Source organism: Mercurialis annua, linkage group LG1-X, assembly GCF_937616625.2.
Source record: "Mercurialis annua linkage group LG1-X, ddMerAnnu1.2, whole genome shotgun sequence".
Lineage (NCBI taxonomy): Eukaryota > Viridiplantae > Streptophyta > Magnoliopsida > Malpighiales > Euphorbiaceae > Mercurialis > Mercurialis annua.
Window position 1 is genome coordinate 61,821,889 of NC_065570.1, and position 18,966 is coordinate 61,840,854.

The following is an 18,966-nucleotide window of genomic DNA, read 5'->3' on the forward strand; positions in this document are numbered from 1 at the left end:
GGACAAACACTCAAATTCCTAACATATTTGTAGATTTTACCTCACGCATAAAAAGTTAACAAAAATACCCAATGTTTTTTAACATTTTATGTTTCTATTTTAAAAACTATTTTATTATTATAATACCTAAATATTCTAAAAAAAAATATTCAAAAATACTTCAAAAGCTGCATTTTTTACTCCTCTTGGTTTACGATACATAAGCTATCTTCTCTGAGTTCTTTCCCTTTCGATAATCACATAATTAACTTTCTGCATCAAATCCATGACTATTTCTTTTTCTCTTTGACTTTTTTCAACGGTTCCAGCATTCGTTCATTATTAGTTCGACGATAAGACTGTTGTATTTAAATCCAATGCTCAAGAGCCACTTCCAGCTGAAACGACAAAGAAAGGCGGCTGTGGCAGCAGTGGAACGGAATGCGACTGTGGCAGAACACTGAGCAGAAGCGACAGAACGGAAAGCAGCAACGGCAGAACGGAAAACAACAAATAGATAATAAATTGAGTTACTTTATTTTAGGTTTTCAATCATCTGATTATTTGATTGAACATCCAAATCACTGTGATGTTGGCTTTTATTACTCTTAATAAGATTCTTAGCTTGACACATGCAACTCATAAGTTGTAAATTTATGTCTAATTTATATTATTTTGCCTTTATCTCTTCATTAAATTCTTTCATTCTTTTTGTATTTTGTTACTTATTTTGTTGCTTTTGTTAATTTGTTTTTATTTTTATATTCTTTTAACAGTTGGGTATGCCTATGTACGTCCAAATTATAGTCTTTATTGGTTTCTTTTTTTTATTATCATTTTTTTTGCGAAAAATAACAATATATAAATATACATAAGAATGACCATCCCATTAAAAAAATAACAATTCTTTAAACAAATAATAATATGTATAGCAATTATAAGAGCCATTCAAATACACATTCATTTAACAAATTAAGATAAACTAAAGTTTAAATAATTTATTAAACAAACAGTAGAACAATTAAATAAACCGACGATATAAAAGATGAACAAAACACATACCATTAATAGAAATGGTATGATAATAATAGTATATTGTGGGTTTATTTCAAGATGTAGTAGCGTAGATTGAAAAACTATCCAAAAAGGGATCCCAACATAGCATGCCTGTTCATTTATTTTTTTAAATAAAATAGGAATTTAGTGAAATCATACTTGACGTTGTAGGAGTATTCCCGAGTTATCTATCGAGAATAGGAGTTAGAGGGGCCGATTGGAAGGCCCCTCTTATAAAATATGTTTTGTTAAAAAAAACTTAATTAATATGTAAGTCGTTATATGAATTAACTTATTGTTTTTAAATTGAATAATTATTTTTATGTCTATTGATAAGTGTTAAATAAAAATTAAACGGAAAAAATAATCACCTACACGGAGAAAAGAAACCATCCATATTGGGGAATTAATTTAATTGTGAAAGTCAGTAGCAGAAACTAATACTTAAATCTAATTTAATATGTATATTTTTTTTAGTGAGACGCCGAGAAAATTGTTCCAGAAAATGATAAAGAGTAATTATATAATTGCAGAATCATACACATAAAGCAAATATTTTGAGATAAGGAGAGGAAAATATTGTATGTACAACATCATATAGAAGTCAAATTAAACAACAAAAGCAATCAACCAAATTTTCAATGAAATGTAACCGACTGAAAGATGAGGCTTTTATCTATACTCTCACATTTGAAAAATATGCTTCCGACTTCCGATCAGTGTAACAACAAAACTAAAAAAGAAATATAAACAGTGCCAGCAATAAAGCGGTGACTGTTTCACGTTTCACCGTTGTATTCCGGCAACGGTTATTTTAAATATATAAATAACACATATACATTAAAATTGAAAAAGTTGGTTTTCTTTTCAAAATTTCGAAGAAAAAAAATCAACGCAATATATCTATTCAAATTTGAAATTAAGATTGTTAACTCCCAAATCTTAAACAAATCTAATAAAACTCACAATTCAATTGCCTAAAAAGATTAACCAATAAAATTCAAATGAAGAAATGATCAATGACTTCTACTGTGATGAAGATATTGTGATAAAAAGTGTGAAGTATAGAAAAATAAAAAAGTAAAATATTTGTAAAAGATAATATTGCGTATGATGGTTGAAATTATACTAAAGTAGTATGAATTTTTGATACTCTTTATAATTAGGAAAAATAACTTACAGCGACTTAATCACTTGATGGTTTGAGAAATTCCATTTCACCGTGTTTGAGATTTGCGGCCGACAATGGCAGTTTCATCCTTTGATGTGATGCTTGATGGGTGTGGAATGAGAAATTACATTTGCAGAGGCAGCGGTTACTTGTTTCATGAAACGGTTACCTATTTCTTTCTTTAAAGTTCATCCGTTCATGCTCACAAATTTCACAGTAACATACAACCAACACCAAGAAAATGTAACTTCTCAAGACTGATTATTTATTTTCTAAGCTAAAGTAATTGTTATCCCAAATGCCAAATGTTTTGATTGGAATGATAAAGCATTAGCTTCCATTTTTTTCTTTCATCTGTATGTGTTTCTTATAATGCGAACAATGTGTTTCAGGTTTGTCCATTTAGAAAGAACTGAATTTGAAGTATAATTTTATCATACAGTTAATGATAATATTACATAAAATAATTTATATAAAAATTATGAAAAAATTATGATAAATCTATGATAATATCATGATAAGGCTAAGATAAGATTATGATAAAACTATGATAATATTATAATAAGACTATGATAATGGTTTTTTTTTTTTTGAAAATTGATAATGTTATTTAATTCTGCATAAATTATATTAAAAAAATCTGATAAGATTATAATAAATTTCTGATAATATTATGATATAATTATATGATAAAAGTTATGATAAGATTGATAATATTGTGATAAATCTATAATAATATTATGATAAAATTGTGATAATAGTTTGATAAGGCTTTGATAATATTGTCATAAAGATATGACAATATTGTGATAAGGTTATAATAATATTATGATAATTTTATGATATGATTATAGTAAAATTATGATAAAATACGTAATATAATTTTATATTATACAGTTATGATAATATTATGATAAGGTCAATGATAATATTATGATAAGTTTATAATAATATATATTACAATACGCCTTGATATTATTTAAGTTTATGATAATATAATGGTACTATTATAAAAATATTATCTAATTTTGCATATATTATGTAAAAATTATGAAAAAAGATTATGCAAAAACTAAGATAAAATAATAAAAAATATAATATAAATAATAAAGTAATAATTTAGTAACATCATAATATATAATTACTATATATCTATTATAAATATATTTTATCAAAATTTAATTATCTTATTCAGTTCATATATATTTTAAATCCGCTATCAATATAATAAAATATTAAATAAATAGTAGCACAAATTTAAAATTAATAGAAACGTTTGATATTTTAATTAAAGAAAATTATAAACAAAAAAGAAACATGCGATATCGCAAATATGACGGATGCTTCAGCCATAGCTACAAAATATCCAACAAAAGAAATGATAAACAAGAAAAAACAGCTGTTTATTGAGTAAAGAATTACAAGTTGATGAGACAATGTTTTTAGTAAGTTTCTTTATTCCTTTTCCCTAGTTTGAATTTTGTAAAAGCACAGCTACAAATTGATTACAATGGTATAAAAAGGCTAAAAACATGATCTATTACGAGGTTGGCATACCCGCATAAAGGATGCTGAAGAATTGTTCAGCTTGTTGTACAGTCCGGATGATCTGGAGATACCGATTCTCACTCGGTTCTTCAAGCAGTAACGGGCAAATTTGTGCAACTCGCGGCACAACTCTTGCCAGTGGCATTCCTGATGTCAGGCTGCCACCACCCGACTCAGCTCCCAAATCATCCACAATTGCTTCCACGGCTACTTTCAATGATGTTTCCAACACCACCAGGAACTCAGCACTGCAACCCATGAAAATATACTAGTTTGAAGCAGCGTAAAAAGTCTTGTGGGTATCTTTAGGGGTATGCAAAAATCAAAAGGAACCTATAATATTTTTCGTTTTTTAACATTTTTTAAAAATAAGTTTTTTAGTTTTCAAAATTTTACAGTTTCAAAGGTAAGAGAGCAAGAAAAGTAAAAAAAATTATAAATTAATAGAACTAAGAAAAATTTAAATTGAATTTATTAAACCATTAGATCCCATAAAAATAAATATTTACTTATACTAAATTCAAAAGTAGTTTAAGGACTAATCTGAAATCTAATTTACTTAATCAACTCCTTTAACTTAGTTGACCAAGACAAAAAAATGAACGGAAGGGCTCAAATAATAACAAACAAAAGTGCAGGACCATATCATTTAATTTTCAAATAAGTCGGACGAAATTGTGAACTATCATACGTGAGAGGTGTCAACGTAATTTGCTCTTTATACATTTATTCTAAGTTGCACGGAAACGGAAACGGCGAAACGGATTTTTCCAAAATATAGGAAACAGAAACGTGGGGGGAAACGTGTAAATAGTAAATATATAGGGGTATAATTATAAATATTAAAAGTTATAAAATTATGTACTATATATATGTAGATATAAAAATTTATTTATAAAATTTTATTTTCATATAAATAAACTATTATAACAATTGATAAGATAAATTATTAGAATATCTAACAAATATAACATATCATTAAATTCCATAATAAAAAAGTCTATGATTTGAATATATAACAAATATAGCATATCAATATTCCATAATTATAAAAGTCTATGGATGATTGATAAGATACTTAACCTTTTTTAGGGTTTTCTTTAATTATTTAAGAATTTTTTTAAAATAGGAAACGAGTTTCCTTTAAGGAAACGAGTTTCCAATTTTTAGTATTTACAGAAACGGGCCCGAAACGTTTCCCAAGAGTTTCTGAGAGTTTCGGAAACGGAAACGTTTCTGAAACGGGGAAACTCACCCCACATAAGGTTTCCGTGCATCATATGTTAATACCTTATGTATTGTAGAAAATCAAAAAAGAAAAACAAAACAAACAGAACCAAAAAATATTCAGTTCAATTCAGTCTAAAATTTTGATAAAAAAAATTCCACGGTTGCATTTCACTCGGTTTGGTCTGAATGCACAGCCCTAGGTATCTTACATCAACTTTCAATAATTACCACAAAAAAACCAAGATTTGGGTGAGAAGATTGTCACAAACCGGTGTATGAGACCTTCTTGAAAGCATCACTACATCATATATTATATAATTATCTATGCAAATTAACTGTCACAATTTGTTTCAGTTCTCATATGTCATTTGCTAGTTGTTGTTCCTAGAATATAATTCTATATTCATGACTGGGATTGTAAACATACCTTGATATCACTGCTCGGGCCTCAGCCATAAGCTGTTCAAACTTTGTAGTATTAATATTAAGTGCATCATCACTGATGGAATCTATGGGTTGTTCATCAAACGTAGTATCGGCAGGCATCACATATTCTACCCAGTGATGCGGACTTCTCCTGCTCATTAACAAGTCGAGTATCTGCATAACTGTTTCATGGAGGGTTGTTGTGTTGAAGAAATCCCTCAACTGTTTTCTGCACAGATTAAGATCATAAAGATATAAACAAATTTTTATCATACAGGTTGGAATAAATGATCAAACATTGTTTTCATATGCATTCAGCAACAGAGTCTTAACAGCAGACTGATGGTTCCATGGTTTTCATGCGATTGATAAATTTCCAGCTAACATCAGATGTATCCGGCATTTTCTGCTTTGAAAAAATGTTCATTTCCATTTAACACTCCGACATTATTTCAATCCATCAGGACATACGTATTAAGTTTCCCTCTGAACTTGTACGCGATGGCCAATTAACAATAAAATTAACTTTTTGTCAATTAATCCTTTAAACTTTTAATTTTTATCAATTCAATAAAATGTATCAATTTTGAAAATAACTAGAAGAGACTAACTGACAATCAATTTGGACTAATTGATAAAAGAAATAACATGTTCAGGAAACTAATTGAAAAAAAAAAGTTAAGTTTGGTGTTAGTACTTGTTAGTACTTGTTAGTTGTTACATACAAGTTTAGGGGCAAACTAATATTTAAGACTAATTTTCCCGGTATAAAGAAGGATCATACAACTAAAACCTAGCACAGGCCAACTTTTCGAATAAGAGAACCTTACCCCTTGAAAACCTCTGCTGCTGCTAATTGGACATCAGAACTCAGTGCCTGGATGCCAACGTTAGCAAGAAAATCAGAACTAGCCAAAAACTTTTTCTGGCCATCTCTTTCAATAATATCGACATCCTCCTGTTTAAAGGAATTAAAACTGCTTTTAGATAAATGAGAAAACACACAGGACATGGATAACAAGCATTAACAAGATTACACAATAAAAAAAATCGGTTATGAGCATAAAATGATCACAGATCATAAAATACAACCCAGAAGTAACATATCATGCGCCTGATTTGGTGAGCATGATATATATTATCACTAGAGACTTGAAAACATATCTAAAAATTAATTGACTAGGCAAAAGTACAAGCATGAGAGTTAAAGTAAAAGGTTTAGCTCAAGAAAGCCTTAGTCCAATCGAAAACATCCCTTTTGAAATCCATAACTAAAAGGGGGGAGAGGAAATCCCAACTGGTCTTCGTAAACCAATAAAAATCCATAGTGCTAATGTGATCATTAACAACTGAAAATAAAACTTACTTTGGCATGACATTAGAACTTAAAATCAAGAGAGAGAAGATACAAAAATTTCTTGAAAATGGTATTTGCAGGAAAGCTAAATCATGAGAAGGAATATCCCCCATTAAAAAAGTGAATAACAAGACAATGAAAGAATATGTATGTGCGTGTGTGCGTGGACGTATTACTGTTACTGTTAGTTAATTTAGTCTGATTAGCACTTTGAAATGGTCTTACTCTAGAAATTGAACCCACGACCTTGGCAATTTGCTGCCCAGCGCTTATACTATTTGAGCCGTTGGTAAAAATGGTCTTTACTTCATAAACAGAAAATCAAGTATGCAAAGTTACATCACCTGATTAATCCCCCATTAACAATTTGAATACAGGACAATAAAAGAATATGCGTGTGCGTGTGGGTATGGGTATGGGTGTGGGTGTGGGTGTGGGTGTGGATGTATTACTGTTACGATTAGTTAATTTAGTCTGATTAGCAGTTTGAAATAGTCTTACTTCATAAACAGAAAATCAAGTATGCACACCTGATTAATCCAAGAGCTAGGAAAATGGATGTCACCATTTAATGTCATATTACTTCAATGAAAACCATTGGTCATCTCATCGGACAACCATGCTTGAAACTTAAAATTAAATTACGGATAATACAAACATGAACGTGGAATACTGAAATGCTCCATGGATGACAAGACTTTGAAATCAAAAGACCTAAAGGATTATCTAAACACCATGTACATTGTGTTCTACGGGTCCAATTTAGATGCAAGTTTACCATGCAACCGAAATGTGAAAGAAATACACATGTGAAAAAGAAGTCCATTTTACACCACAATGCCATTTGATCAAGGTAATAGGCATGTGTGGTATTCCAGATTAAGTATTGATCACTTGATTCTCAAATGAAAAATACCATATGGTTACGCATTTTCAATAAGCAGGAAGGCTTATCTCATATATACTCCATACAAAAAGAAAAATTTACGTGGAAGCATGCATAAATATATGTGCACAGAATGATAGTAGGAATGTTTAGAGACGAGCGGCAAATTTTCAAGATCTGTCCAACAGTCGATTAACAAAAAACCAGAGTCTAATTATTAATGGAATTAAAGTTTTGCGATTTTTTAATCCTTCAAGCGCTTAGTGTCGGAAAGAGGTGCTTCTACAGCGAAGGTGCCAATTCTAATCTAAAACAGCGGCTAGGAGAAGAGCGTCTAGACTTGCATACTAGTCAAATCTCAACATGCTTACGTTTTATATTGACTACTTCTGCATTCAGAAACACAAGGAAATCGGTAGATAAAAGAAAGTTGTATACATGACAATTTAATGACCAAGCAAGCATATTGCGAACTTGTAGGTGGACTATTGACGTCTTGAGGTTAGCATGCAGCCATTTCTTTACCTGTTGCTCAAATATACCTTAGCTAAGCAAGAAGGACATTGGTCTATAAGAAAGTAGGTCACATTGTACGTGTCAAATTACAATTGAAGCAATTTACAGAAGGCAAATGGAAGAAGCCCCTGCTTACCAGCCAGCCTAGCCATCATATATTCACAACCAGGAGGAAGGACAAAGGATCTCCTTTCTTTTATGTCCCTTCATTCTTTTTTTTTTTTGACTCTTTACAACTTTCCTCTCCTGTTTCTTCATGCATTACCATCTATTTTGTCTTAGTTGTGCAAATTTAAAATCGAACATAATCGGATTTTCCCTTCTTATCTATTCAATTTTAAAAGCTCTGAAGCCTAGATTAAACGACCCAACTTCATTATCGTTATGATATAACAATTTTTCCTATTATAACGTCAGCTAAACTCTTTAAAGTCTAAACCAAAGTGACTTTCCTTTCTCCTCGGGCTAAGGACGGACCAAACCCGTCCCATACATATTACACGAGCTTCTCCTACCAGACTTTCCTTTCATTTTACACTCTAAGGGTTGAACTAGAAAGTAAGAGCTAGGAATGCCATCTAGTCCTACATATACCTTTCACTTAACTAACAAAATATATCAACTATCAGGCTAACTGCATCGAATCCTCCAGATCCCCCACCCCTGCCCCCCCCCCCCCAAAAAAAAAGGGATAGGGGTAGCACATACTCCGTCATGGGTACTAGTGAAACAAAGGCACGGGCCATTGTTTGTATCAATTTGTTCATTTTAAGCCTACATTGATTGGCTTAAAATGCTAAACAAAGCAAATAACATCAATCCTTCAACAAAAATTGAATAATGAACTACATCTCACTACTACATTCAACAAATAATACATAAGCCCCCCCACTAGAGCATCAAAATTCCTAACCACTAGTGGAGAAATTTTGCAGAAAGCAGATCTCACATTAATTCACCTTTCCGACCAAAGTATAAAGTGTCCTTTTTACATTATTAAAACATCAATGCAAGCTATAATTACTGCAGAAAATTTTCTCTTTATGAGAAGAAACAAATTTATAGTGCCATCAATTATAACAAAAATATGCAAATATTTTGGAGACAGGAGCATAAAATGGAATGGTTCTTACAATATAGAGTGAGCTTCCAAGAAGACGTGCGGTATCAATATACAAATGTCTTCCAAGAATATTCACTTGCGTTCTGATGTACAGGCTCAATATTGTCATCGCCCACAAGGAAACCACCAGTCTTGTGAAACCTGCAAAAGCCACAACCATGAGATTCTGAAGAACCCACAATGTAAGTAGTAAACTTTTGAGAGAGACGAAAGAAACGTATAAAAACATAAACTCAGATGTCAGACATCACAAGGAAAAGCTGCAACAGTATACTTAGGATTTTGAGTCTGTCCCAGAGCTCAAGTTTTTCCAAGGGAGTCAAAGTGCTGGGCTGACCCTTGCCTTTCATCAATTTCTCAGTAAGCTGTGAAAGGTCCAACTCTTCTGCGATCCGGATGCTTAAATAACGCATTGCATGAGGCAACGTTGTTGTATCAGCTATTCTTTGAATGTTCTCGAAATGGGCTGCTACTCTATTGATCCGAAAAAACAAAGAGCACAAAATCCAAATTAAAATATCCCCCTTAAACAAAAAAGCGGAATCAACGCACAAGAACAAAAGAAAAGACTAGAAATCTTTAACTGAGCCTTGATGAGTTCTTCATGTTCGCGTTCATTTGCAAGCTCTTTCTCCAAATCTGCAAGCCTGCACTTGTGTGCATTGTATAATTTATACAGAAAATAACCCCCTCCTAAAACACCTGATGTAATTAAAAACTTTCTCCTATGCCTTCTCCAAAAACCCCTATGGAGTGAAAAGAGACGCAAAATCAGGAACCAGCAATTTAGAGAACACTAAGAAAAATGAACCAAAACCCCTGTAACAAAACATACATTGAAGCTAACCCTACATGAAACACATTCAAAAGAAAAGAAAAAAGAGGTAATGCAAGCAGTCAACAGCAAAAGTAGTGTTGCTAACTATGTAGCATGGACACTTCATTCAATCGTCATGTCCCGGAAATGTTTCGGACACTTGTGAAATTTCTTTTTTACAAAGGAAACTTTAGAATAACACCATTTAACAGTTTCCTGTGTCTGTGTCCGTGTCCGTACTACCTAGGTTTCTAACAAAGGTTTAAACTTAAAACAATTAGATATAGCAGACAGTCAGCATAAATTAGCCAAATCATGATAAATGAATAAACAGCAAACTACAGAAAAATAATAATTGAAAGAGATAGATACCCAGGTGAGAAATGAAGAAATAAAGCAAAATAATAACCTTAGAGGAAGCATTGTTGGTTCCTTTCACTTTGGGAAGCTATGCAAACCCTAGAAAGTACATAATTTAATCCTTGGTAGCATACAATTCCATTGCCACTATGAAAGAAAGCAATAATTGAAAATATATCATAAATATGCCTCTCTCCGATTCTAAAATTAATTAGTTGAAAGTGAATAAGTATGAGAGATTAGGGAATTAATCAAAGTATCCAGAGCAAGAGAACGTTGGATTAATTATGTTTGGAGAAGCAATAAATTCTGAGGGTTTAAAGAAAAAACAGAGAGAAAATGCGATTGAGGGTTTTATTATTTATAACAGTGACTAGAGATAAAAATTGAAGATTGACCCTTTTTTTGACTTCCTACTACTTTTGAAGTATCATCTTGTTAAACAACTTCACTTTTTTGGTAGTTTCTTTTCTATAACTAGTTTTGCATTACGTGCTATGCACGTGGCTCGTAACGTAACTCGTCAATGAATTTATTAGTAAATTTATTATAATTGTATCAATTTTTTATTTATAATTAATTTTAAATTAGTTAAGAATTTTTTTCAAAATAAATATAATATATTCGGTTATTAAATTTCTTTTTTCATACTGAATTTATTCTTCTTTTGGTTTTATAATAATCATAATTAAATAATTAACTTAATTTTATTAATAATATCTTTAAAAATAGTAAGATAGAAATTTAACTAATAATATATTGAGTAAATATAGTATTTTAATTTTGTAGTTAAATCAAACCAAAGGATAGATATTCCTACTAATTTGGAGATAAGTTAGTTATTTTTTACATACTAAAAACTAAATTGGAGATAATTTAGCTACCTATTCTAATTAGGACTTTAATTACAATAGTGATTAATTAAATAACTAAGTAGTTAATGACTATAAAATCTTTATTTAGTAGTAAATTGAAAAGGATTAGTCAGTAAATTTGTTTGTCCCTCCCCCCCATCCGTGCTTTTATATATAGTATAGATTAAACTTAATTTTTTCTTTTAAATTTTTATTTAGGCTTAATCACCAAAAAAAAGAACCCCACCTTTTAGCCCCTTTTCAAATGCACCCTGACATTACAATTTTGTCAGTTGCACCCTAATTCACACCTTTGGTCTTCAATTCCACCCTCAAGTACTAAATTGATCTCTTTTTTATTTGAAAAAAGTTAAAATAAGTCATCCATTTTTAACTTTTTATGTGGAAAAGAGTTCAAACGAGTACTTTATAAAGGTTTTTATGAATTTTTCCCGAGTGAAAAAAGTCCAATTTAATTTTGAGGGTGGAATTGAAACCCAAAAGTGCGAATTAGGATGCAACTGACAAAATTACAACGTCATGGTGCAACTGATAAAATTATAACGTCAGGGTACAACTGAAAAGGGGCTAAAAGGTGAGGGTTTTTTTTGGTGATTAAACCTTTTTATTTATTATCCTTTTAAAGTGATAATAGATGGATTTCAAATTCTAATAGTTTTATTTACTTGTTTTACTTATTTAAACACTTTAAAATGGAAGACATCTCCTGGTTGGGGACGAGATGAACTGCCCCATTGTTGTTATTCTTCGGTTCAAGATTTAAACATCTCGTTGGTTTTTAAGTGGAGTCATTTATAAGATGGTTTTGATCTTCTCTGAATTTTCTTTAATTCCTCTTTGATACGCCATGTATCTTATAAATTTTCCTCCTTCTATTACGAACGTGCATTTGTCGGGGTCATTTTCATACCGAATTTGTTGAGGACTTGCATTATCACCTGGAGATCCTTCGGGTGGTTTTCCTCACTCTTATTTTTTACTATTACGTCGTCTACATACACTTCCACTGTCTTCCTAATTTATTGTTCACCTATAATAAAGCTTCTATTGGTTTGGTCTTCCTCCTTCATGGGAATTTGGTTGTATCTTGTGGCAAATCCGCCAAACTATAAAGTTTGTAACATGCGGTGGCATCTACCCACTAGTCAATGTTGGATAGCGGGAAATAATTTTTGGGACAAGCTTTGTTGAGGTCCGTAAAATCCACATACATGCGGAACTTTCCATTTGCTTTTGTTACTATGACCACATTACTCAAGTGAAGGATGATACTATTTTATCTTGGCCAAGAAAAGAGTGGACCAAGGATCACATCCAAGCTAATGCTCTCAACCGGAAGGCTATTTGAGTGATTTTTTCTTCTTTGTATAGAGTAGAGCAAGGAAGGGTTCAACATTGCAAAACGGCTAAAGACGTGTGGAGGATTCTTGAGAACTACCATGAAGGAACGGTTCAAGTTAAGAACAAGAAGGTTGAGCTTCTCATTGGAGAATATGAAGCTTTCAAGAACAAACCAAATGAGAATGTCACTGATACCACCAATAGACTTCTTGCCATTTAAATAAGCAGTGTTTTTCAGAAATCTCTCAAAGAGTAAAGGAGCAGAGAGATAGTCTGGATAAGGTCCAAAGAGATGTTCAATTAGATCCCTTAAACGGTTACCTTCTTGCTGAAGAATGGGCCATGAACTACCATCTGAGATACTTGTTAAACTGTGAAGAAAGTCTCTTTAAACAGAAGTCCAGAATTCGGTGGTTAAATCTTGGGGACTCCAACACCAAGTTCTTCCACAACTCTATTAAGCATAAGAGGATTAAGAACAGTGTTTCTATCATTAAGCTTGATTATGGAGAGTGCATCAGTAATCAAGAAGACATACATAAAAAGATGACTAGATTTTATACTAATCTGTTCAATGACAATAATAATCATAGCAGAGTTAATATCAGCAGGGAGGAGTTTAGGAATAGGAATTGTCTTAAAGCTGATGACATAGCTGAGCTTAGCAAACCTGTTACTTAAGTTGAAGTCAAAAATGCCTTGTTCTCCATTGGAAGTGACAAAGATGCTGGCCCTGATGGCTTTAGCGGCCATTTCTTCAAGCATTCTTGGGAAGTCATTGAAAGTGATATTGTCAAAGCTATGAAGGAGGTCTTCCAGAATGGTAAGATTCTTAGAACTATAAATTCTACTTCCATTGCTCTTATTCCCAAAAGTTCTAATGCTGAAACTTTGGCTGATTTTAAACCTATAGCTTGCTGTAATGTCCTCTATAAAATCATTACCAAGATCATTGCCACTAGGCTCGGTCCCATTCTGTGTAGTCTTATCTCTGAAAACCAGTCAGCTTTCATTCCTAAAAGATCCATTGCCCATAATATTATGTTGGCCCATGATTTAGTTAGAAACTATCATAGAGATAATGGTACCCTTATATGTCTTCTTAAAATTGATCTTAGGAAGGCATATGACTCTATTGCTTGGGATTTCATTGAGGAAGTGCTTATTTATCTTGAGTTTCTTGATAGCTTTATCTGTCTTGTCATAAAATGCATTAGAACAACAAACTTCTATATTAATTGGAATGTGAATACTGGTGTTTTGTTTCAGTCAAATAAAGGTATTAGACAGGGGGATCCTATGCCCCCCCCACCCTCCTTTTTTGTGCTTTGCATGGAATACCTTTCCAGAATGCATAAAAATGTCAATTCTGATTTCAAGTATCATAAAAATTGTCACAAGCTTAAAATTAATCATCTTATGTTTGCTGATGAATTACTCCTCTTTGGTCATGGTGATATCAATTATGTGTTGTTTTTCTTTAACACTTTGAACTCCTTCAAGTCTATATTTGGCTTAAGTGTCAACCCTTATAAGAGTCAAGTTTTCTGTTGTAATGTGGATAACAATACTAAAAAAGAGATTATTCAGTCCTTGGATTTTGTTGAGGGCAGGTTACCTTTGAGATACCTTGGTATCCCTCTTATCACTTATAGGTTGTCTAAACATGATTGTAAAGGGATTATTGATAAAATAACTAGTATAATTTCTACATGGTAGAGTAATTTTTTATCTTATGCTGGTAGAGTCTAACTCATCCAATCCGTTCTTATGAGTATGCATGTCTTTTGGGCATCTAATCTGCTGTTCCCTAAAAGTTTTAACAAAGAGATTCAAAGTATTTGTGCTAGATTTCTTTGGGATGGAAAAGGTGAGGGTAGGTACAAGGCTCTTGTTGCATGGAAAGATATATCAAAGCTTAAAAAAGAGGGAGGTCTTGGCATTAAGGATATAGGTACCTGGAACAAGGCTGCTATTTGCAAGCATATATGGCACATTCTTAACAATTAAGGTCCTCTCTCAGGGAAGTGGACATCTTATAACAAGATCAAAAAGGGAGTTTCTAGGGTGTTAAGGCTAATAATGAGTCTAGCTGGATTTGAAGAGGTCTTCTTAAAATCAGACCTGATATTAAGAAGCTCACTGATTACAAAATTGGGAGGGGAGATTATAATGGCTTTTGGAATGACCCTTGGCTTCATGGGTGTTCCTTACTTGAGAAATTCTCAAGAGTCAAAATGAAGGATGCAAATGTCTCTAAGTCCTCTATTGCTGCTGATGTGTGGAGGAACAATAGATGGGCTTTACCTGACCCTATTGACACTCAAACCAGTGAAGTTTGGGAGTATATTAAAGGTAATTATACCCTTAATAGCAATCTTGATGCTATTGCTTGGAAAGTTGCGGCTGAGAACAAGTTCTATAGCAAAAACTTGGAATGTGCTAAAAAATATCTATCCTAATGTTAGTTGGCATAAGTTAGTTTGGAATAAAAACTCTGTGCCTAGACTTACCTTCATCCTTTGGCTAGCTTTGAAAAGAAAGATAAACACCAAGAGCAGATTGTTTAAATGGGGTGTGGTGCATGGTGAAGACTGTGTGTTGTGTTGTAAAGATAATGAAACCATTGACCACTGTCTTTACAAATGTGAGTTTGTTAGAAAAATCTGGGAAAATCTACTGCCTATTTGTAACTGTCCTGAAAATTTTTGCACTTGGAGGAGACTCATTCGCTGGTTTTGCATTAGAGCTTTAGGGAAAAATGCAGCTTCTACCCTCAGAAGGCTGATCCTAACTGCAAGTGTTTACTGTGTCTATAGAGCAAGGAACATGATGATCTTTGCTAATGAGGACCCTGATAATAAAAACTATTATCAGGAATATTAAAGTTGTGGTGTTGACTAAGGCTAACTATGTTAGTGAAAGCTCTCATATTTGCAATGATGTCTGTAGTCTGCAGAGATTATCTAGTTAGTGTCTTATGCTTAGTCAAATCTCCTGAGGCTTTTATAATGAGAGTTCTTGGCTTAAATTGTTGTGTAATTTCTTTTTGTACCTTGAGGCTTTTGTAACAGGGTCTATTGTTTTATTCCCTTCTGTTTCCTGCAGAACTCTGAGGCTTGTGTATCAAGTTCAATCAGCTGGTCTTTTCTTATTGTTTTTGGCTGTTTTGTTCCTCTGAGGCTTTTGCAACAGGGGTTCTTGTTAGTTAGCTGCTGCTGTTCAGGTTAGGAGAGGCTCTGAGGTTTTTGTAACAGAGTTCCTCTCCTTTTCTTTTGTTCTTTTTGGCCCCCTATTGGTTGTAATAGGGTTTGACTTTCTTTCCTCTATGTTTTTTCTCATTTAATTTTTATTAAATGAGCTTTTTTGGTTGCTATTCACCAAAAACAAAGTTTATAACATCTAATATTAATTTTTTTTTTAATTAATTCTTTTTTAAAAAATCAAATGAAACATTATATTAAAATAAAAGGAAAAAAATATGTATTTGTAACTATATTTTTTTTATTAATTGCAAGTAGTTTATTTATACTATTTTGATAATTTAACTTAGTTTATTTATACCATTTTGATAATTTAACCTTTCACTCTAGATTATTACAAATAATTAATTTTTAATTTAATAGAAATATATAGTTAATAATAAAGTAAATACTTTCAATTTTTAATTAATTAATTATTTAAGTAAAATAGAATTATATCTTTAATTATCAAAATTATTACTTTTTATATACCATCAACAAACCCAAACTACCCCAACAGCCCAGCCCACTCTCTGAAACCCTAAAATTATGAACAAAACGCAAAACCAAAAACCCTAATTTTGAGACTATATATACTCCGCATTCTCTCCATTTTTTCTCTCTAAACACTCTCTGCCTCTTTTTCACAGTTTAGCTCACAAAAAAGAAGAAGCCGACCTAACAATGGCAGACACTGTGGTTCTTCGAGGCACCATGAGAGCCCATACCGATCAAGTAACAGCGATCGCTACACCAATCGACAATTCAGATATGATTGTCACCGCCTCACGTGACAAATCCCTCATCCTCTGGAAACTAACCAAAGAGGACAAGACCTACGGTGTTCCTCAACGGAGATTAACCGGCCATTCTCATTTCGTCGAAGATGTAGTGCTCTCATCTGACGGTCAGTTCGCTCTCTCCGGCTCATGGGACGGCGAGCTCCGTCTCTGGGATCTCGCTGCTGGCGTCTCAGCTCGCCGCTTTGTGGGACATACCAAGGATGTCCTCTCTGTCGCCTTCTCAATTGACAATCGTCAAATTGTCTCGGCCTCCCGTGACCGTACGATTAAGCTTTGGAACACTTTGGGAGAATGCAAGTACACAATTCAGGACGGTGATGCTCACAGTGAATGGGTTAGCTGCGTGAGATTCAGCCCCAATACGCTTCAGCCGACTATTGTTTCGGCTTCTTGGGATCGGACTGTCAAGGTGTGGAACTTGACTAACTGCAAGTTGAGATGCACATTGGCTGGACACGGTGGGTATGTGAACACTGTGGCTGTGTCGCCTGACGGCTCGTTGTGTGCCAGTGGAGGGAAAGACGCTGTGATTTTGTTGTGGGATTTGGCTGAAGGGAAGAGACTGTATAGCTTGGAAGCAGGCTCTATTATTCATGCTTTGTGTTTCAGTCCTAATAGGTATTGGCTTTGTGCTGCTACTGAGAGTAGTATTAAGATTTGGGATTTGGAGAGTAAGAGTATTGTTGAGGATTTGAAGGTTGATCTTAAAGCCGAAGCGGAGAAATCTGATGCTGCCGCTACCACTGGTACAAAGAAGAAGGTATAATGCCAATTATTTTTTCTTTTTACATATAGAATTTGCTCCTCATTAATCTATTTTGTTTATGGGTTTGTTTGTTGAACTTGTTTGCTGTTAGATAGTGTACTTTATGTTAGTTTTCTGTTTATTTGCTAGATATTATTTGCAGATGCTTTGGTTTTCCAATTAGCTAATCGGTCACATCTTCTGTGTTATATTGTGTAAATGTATTTCTATGTTGCATCAGTGTTGGTGGAAAAAAATGAATCCATATGCTTGATCCCAATTAATGCTCAGCCAAGTTAATTTTAGTATCACCGAGTTGTATATATTTCGTTTGATAACTGAGTGTGTGTTCTGATTATGTCAGAATATGTATTTTTTGTGCATATCTGTTGTATACCTAGTTCAGTTTGCTATCAGTGTTTAATGATTTATGGTTCAACCATTTCTGTTTTGGAATTGGTTTAACTAAGCTCCAATTACGCCCACACTGGAAGTTTTTGACATAATGGCACTTGTTATATGGGGGCTTTCTTTTATGTATCTCTTGTAGAATGTTCTGAAAATAATTATGTGAATCAATGGTATAGAAATGTATAATTAAGATTGTTTAACTTAGCTTCAAGTACTTCCACATTTGAAGTTTTGGACATAATGGTACTTCTTCGTCGTTATATGGTGGCTTCCTTTTATGCATCTCTCTTAAAATGTTCTGAATACAATTATGCCAATCAATGGTATGGAAATGTACAATTCAGATAACTTCATGACCTTGAATGGACAATAGCTTGCTTTTTCATCTTCTGTTTCCTTGCTTTGCTCCGACTCTTCCATCTTAATTTATCTTGGAAATAGTTTAGCTGATTGTCATGATGTGTTCTTGCTGCTGCCTTCCAGATCTCTTTGGGAAGTTCCAATTTTTTTATGTTTGATTGTTCATTGTGAAACTGTAATGATGTAAATCTGATCATCATGCAGCTACTTTTTTTCTTCTGAAAGCTGGTTTTTATGAACTATACTGATAGTTTCCTTTCATTGATTTGCAGAATATTTACTGCACTAGTTTGAGCTGGAATGCAGATGGAAGCACCTTATTCAGCGGCTACACTGATGGTGTAATTCGAGTATGGGGAGTTGGCCGTTACTGAGAAACCATAGTGCAGATTTTTTTTGTAATGTTAAACAAATGCTGTTATTTTGGTAGTTGAATACTTTATTTAATATTTTGTTGACAGTATTGGAGTTTTGTTTTGTTGCTAAGCTGGATATGTTAAAGTTGCATAATCTGTGGCATTGAGTCTTATTTTGCTTTTGAATTTTGAGTTCAGATCTTTTGGATTTGTTTTTGATTGTATGTTGGATTTTAAGATTGGCAATTGTTTTCAATGGCTGTTTGCAGAAGCACCTTTTTACGGCAAATTAGTAATTTAAGTGGAATCCGAATATGGTTGGTCCTTGCACCTGTAAATTTGCATTTTTGATATAAATGTCATA

General features: G+C 32.9%; 3 protein-coding genes across 3 annotated transcripts; 2 read left to right on the forward strand and 1 right to left on the reverse strand.

Annotated features, from left to right (window-relative positions):
• Positions 1 to 3,585: 3,585 nt before the first annotated feature.
• On the reverse strand, positions 3,586 to 10,859 carry LOC126665547 (peroxisome biogenesis protein 3-2-like). The gene is made up of 7 exons (XM_050358371.2): positions 10,519 to 10,859; positions 9,877 to 10,038; positions 9,567 to 9,766; positions 9,303 to 9,433; positions 6,241 to 6,368; positions 5,412 to 5,639; positions 3,586 to 4,002 (listed from the first exon to the last, which is right to left on the reverse strand). The coding sequence occupies exons 1-7, from the start codon at positions 10,530 to 10,532 to the stop codon at positions 3,747 to 3,749; spliced, it is 1,119 nt and encodes a 372-aa protein (XP_050214328.1). The 5' UTR covers positions 10,533 to 10,859; the 3' UTR covers positions 3,586 to 3,746.
• Positions 10,860 to 14,922: 4,063 nt separating this feature from the next.
• LOC126674357 (uncharacterized) lies at positions 14,923 to 15,571 on the forward strand. Its single transcript, XM_050368802.1, has 2 exons — positions 14,923 to 15,124; positions 15,216 to 15,571. Exons 1-2 carry the CDS (start codon positions 14,923 to 14,925, stop codon positions 15,569 to 15,571), a joined length of 558 nt encoding a protein of 185 aa, XP_050224759.1.
• Positions 15,572 to 16,540: 969 nt separating this feature from the next.
• LOC126656195 (guanine nucleotide-binding protein subunit beta-like protein) lies at positions 16,541 to 18,788 on the forward strand. The gene is made up of 2 exons (XM_050350707.2): positions 16,541 to 17,490; positions 18,519 to 18,788. The coding sequence occupies exons 1-2, from the start codon at positions 16,612 to 16,614 to the stop codon at positions 18,618 to 18,620; spliced, it is 981 nt and encodes a 326-aa protein (XP_050206664.1). The 5' UTR covers positions 16,541 to 16,611; the 3' UTR covers positions 18,621 to 18,788.
• Positions 18,789 to 18,966: the final 178 nt, after the last annotated feature.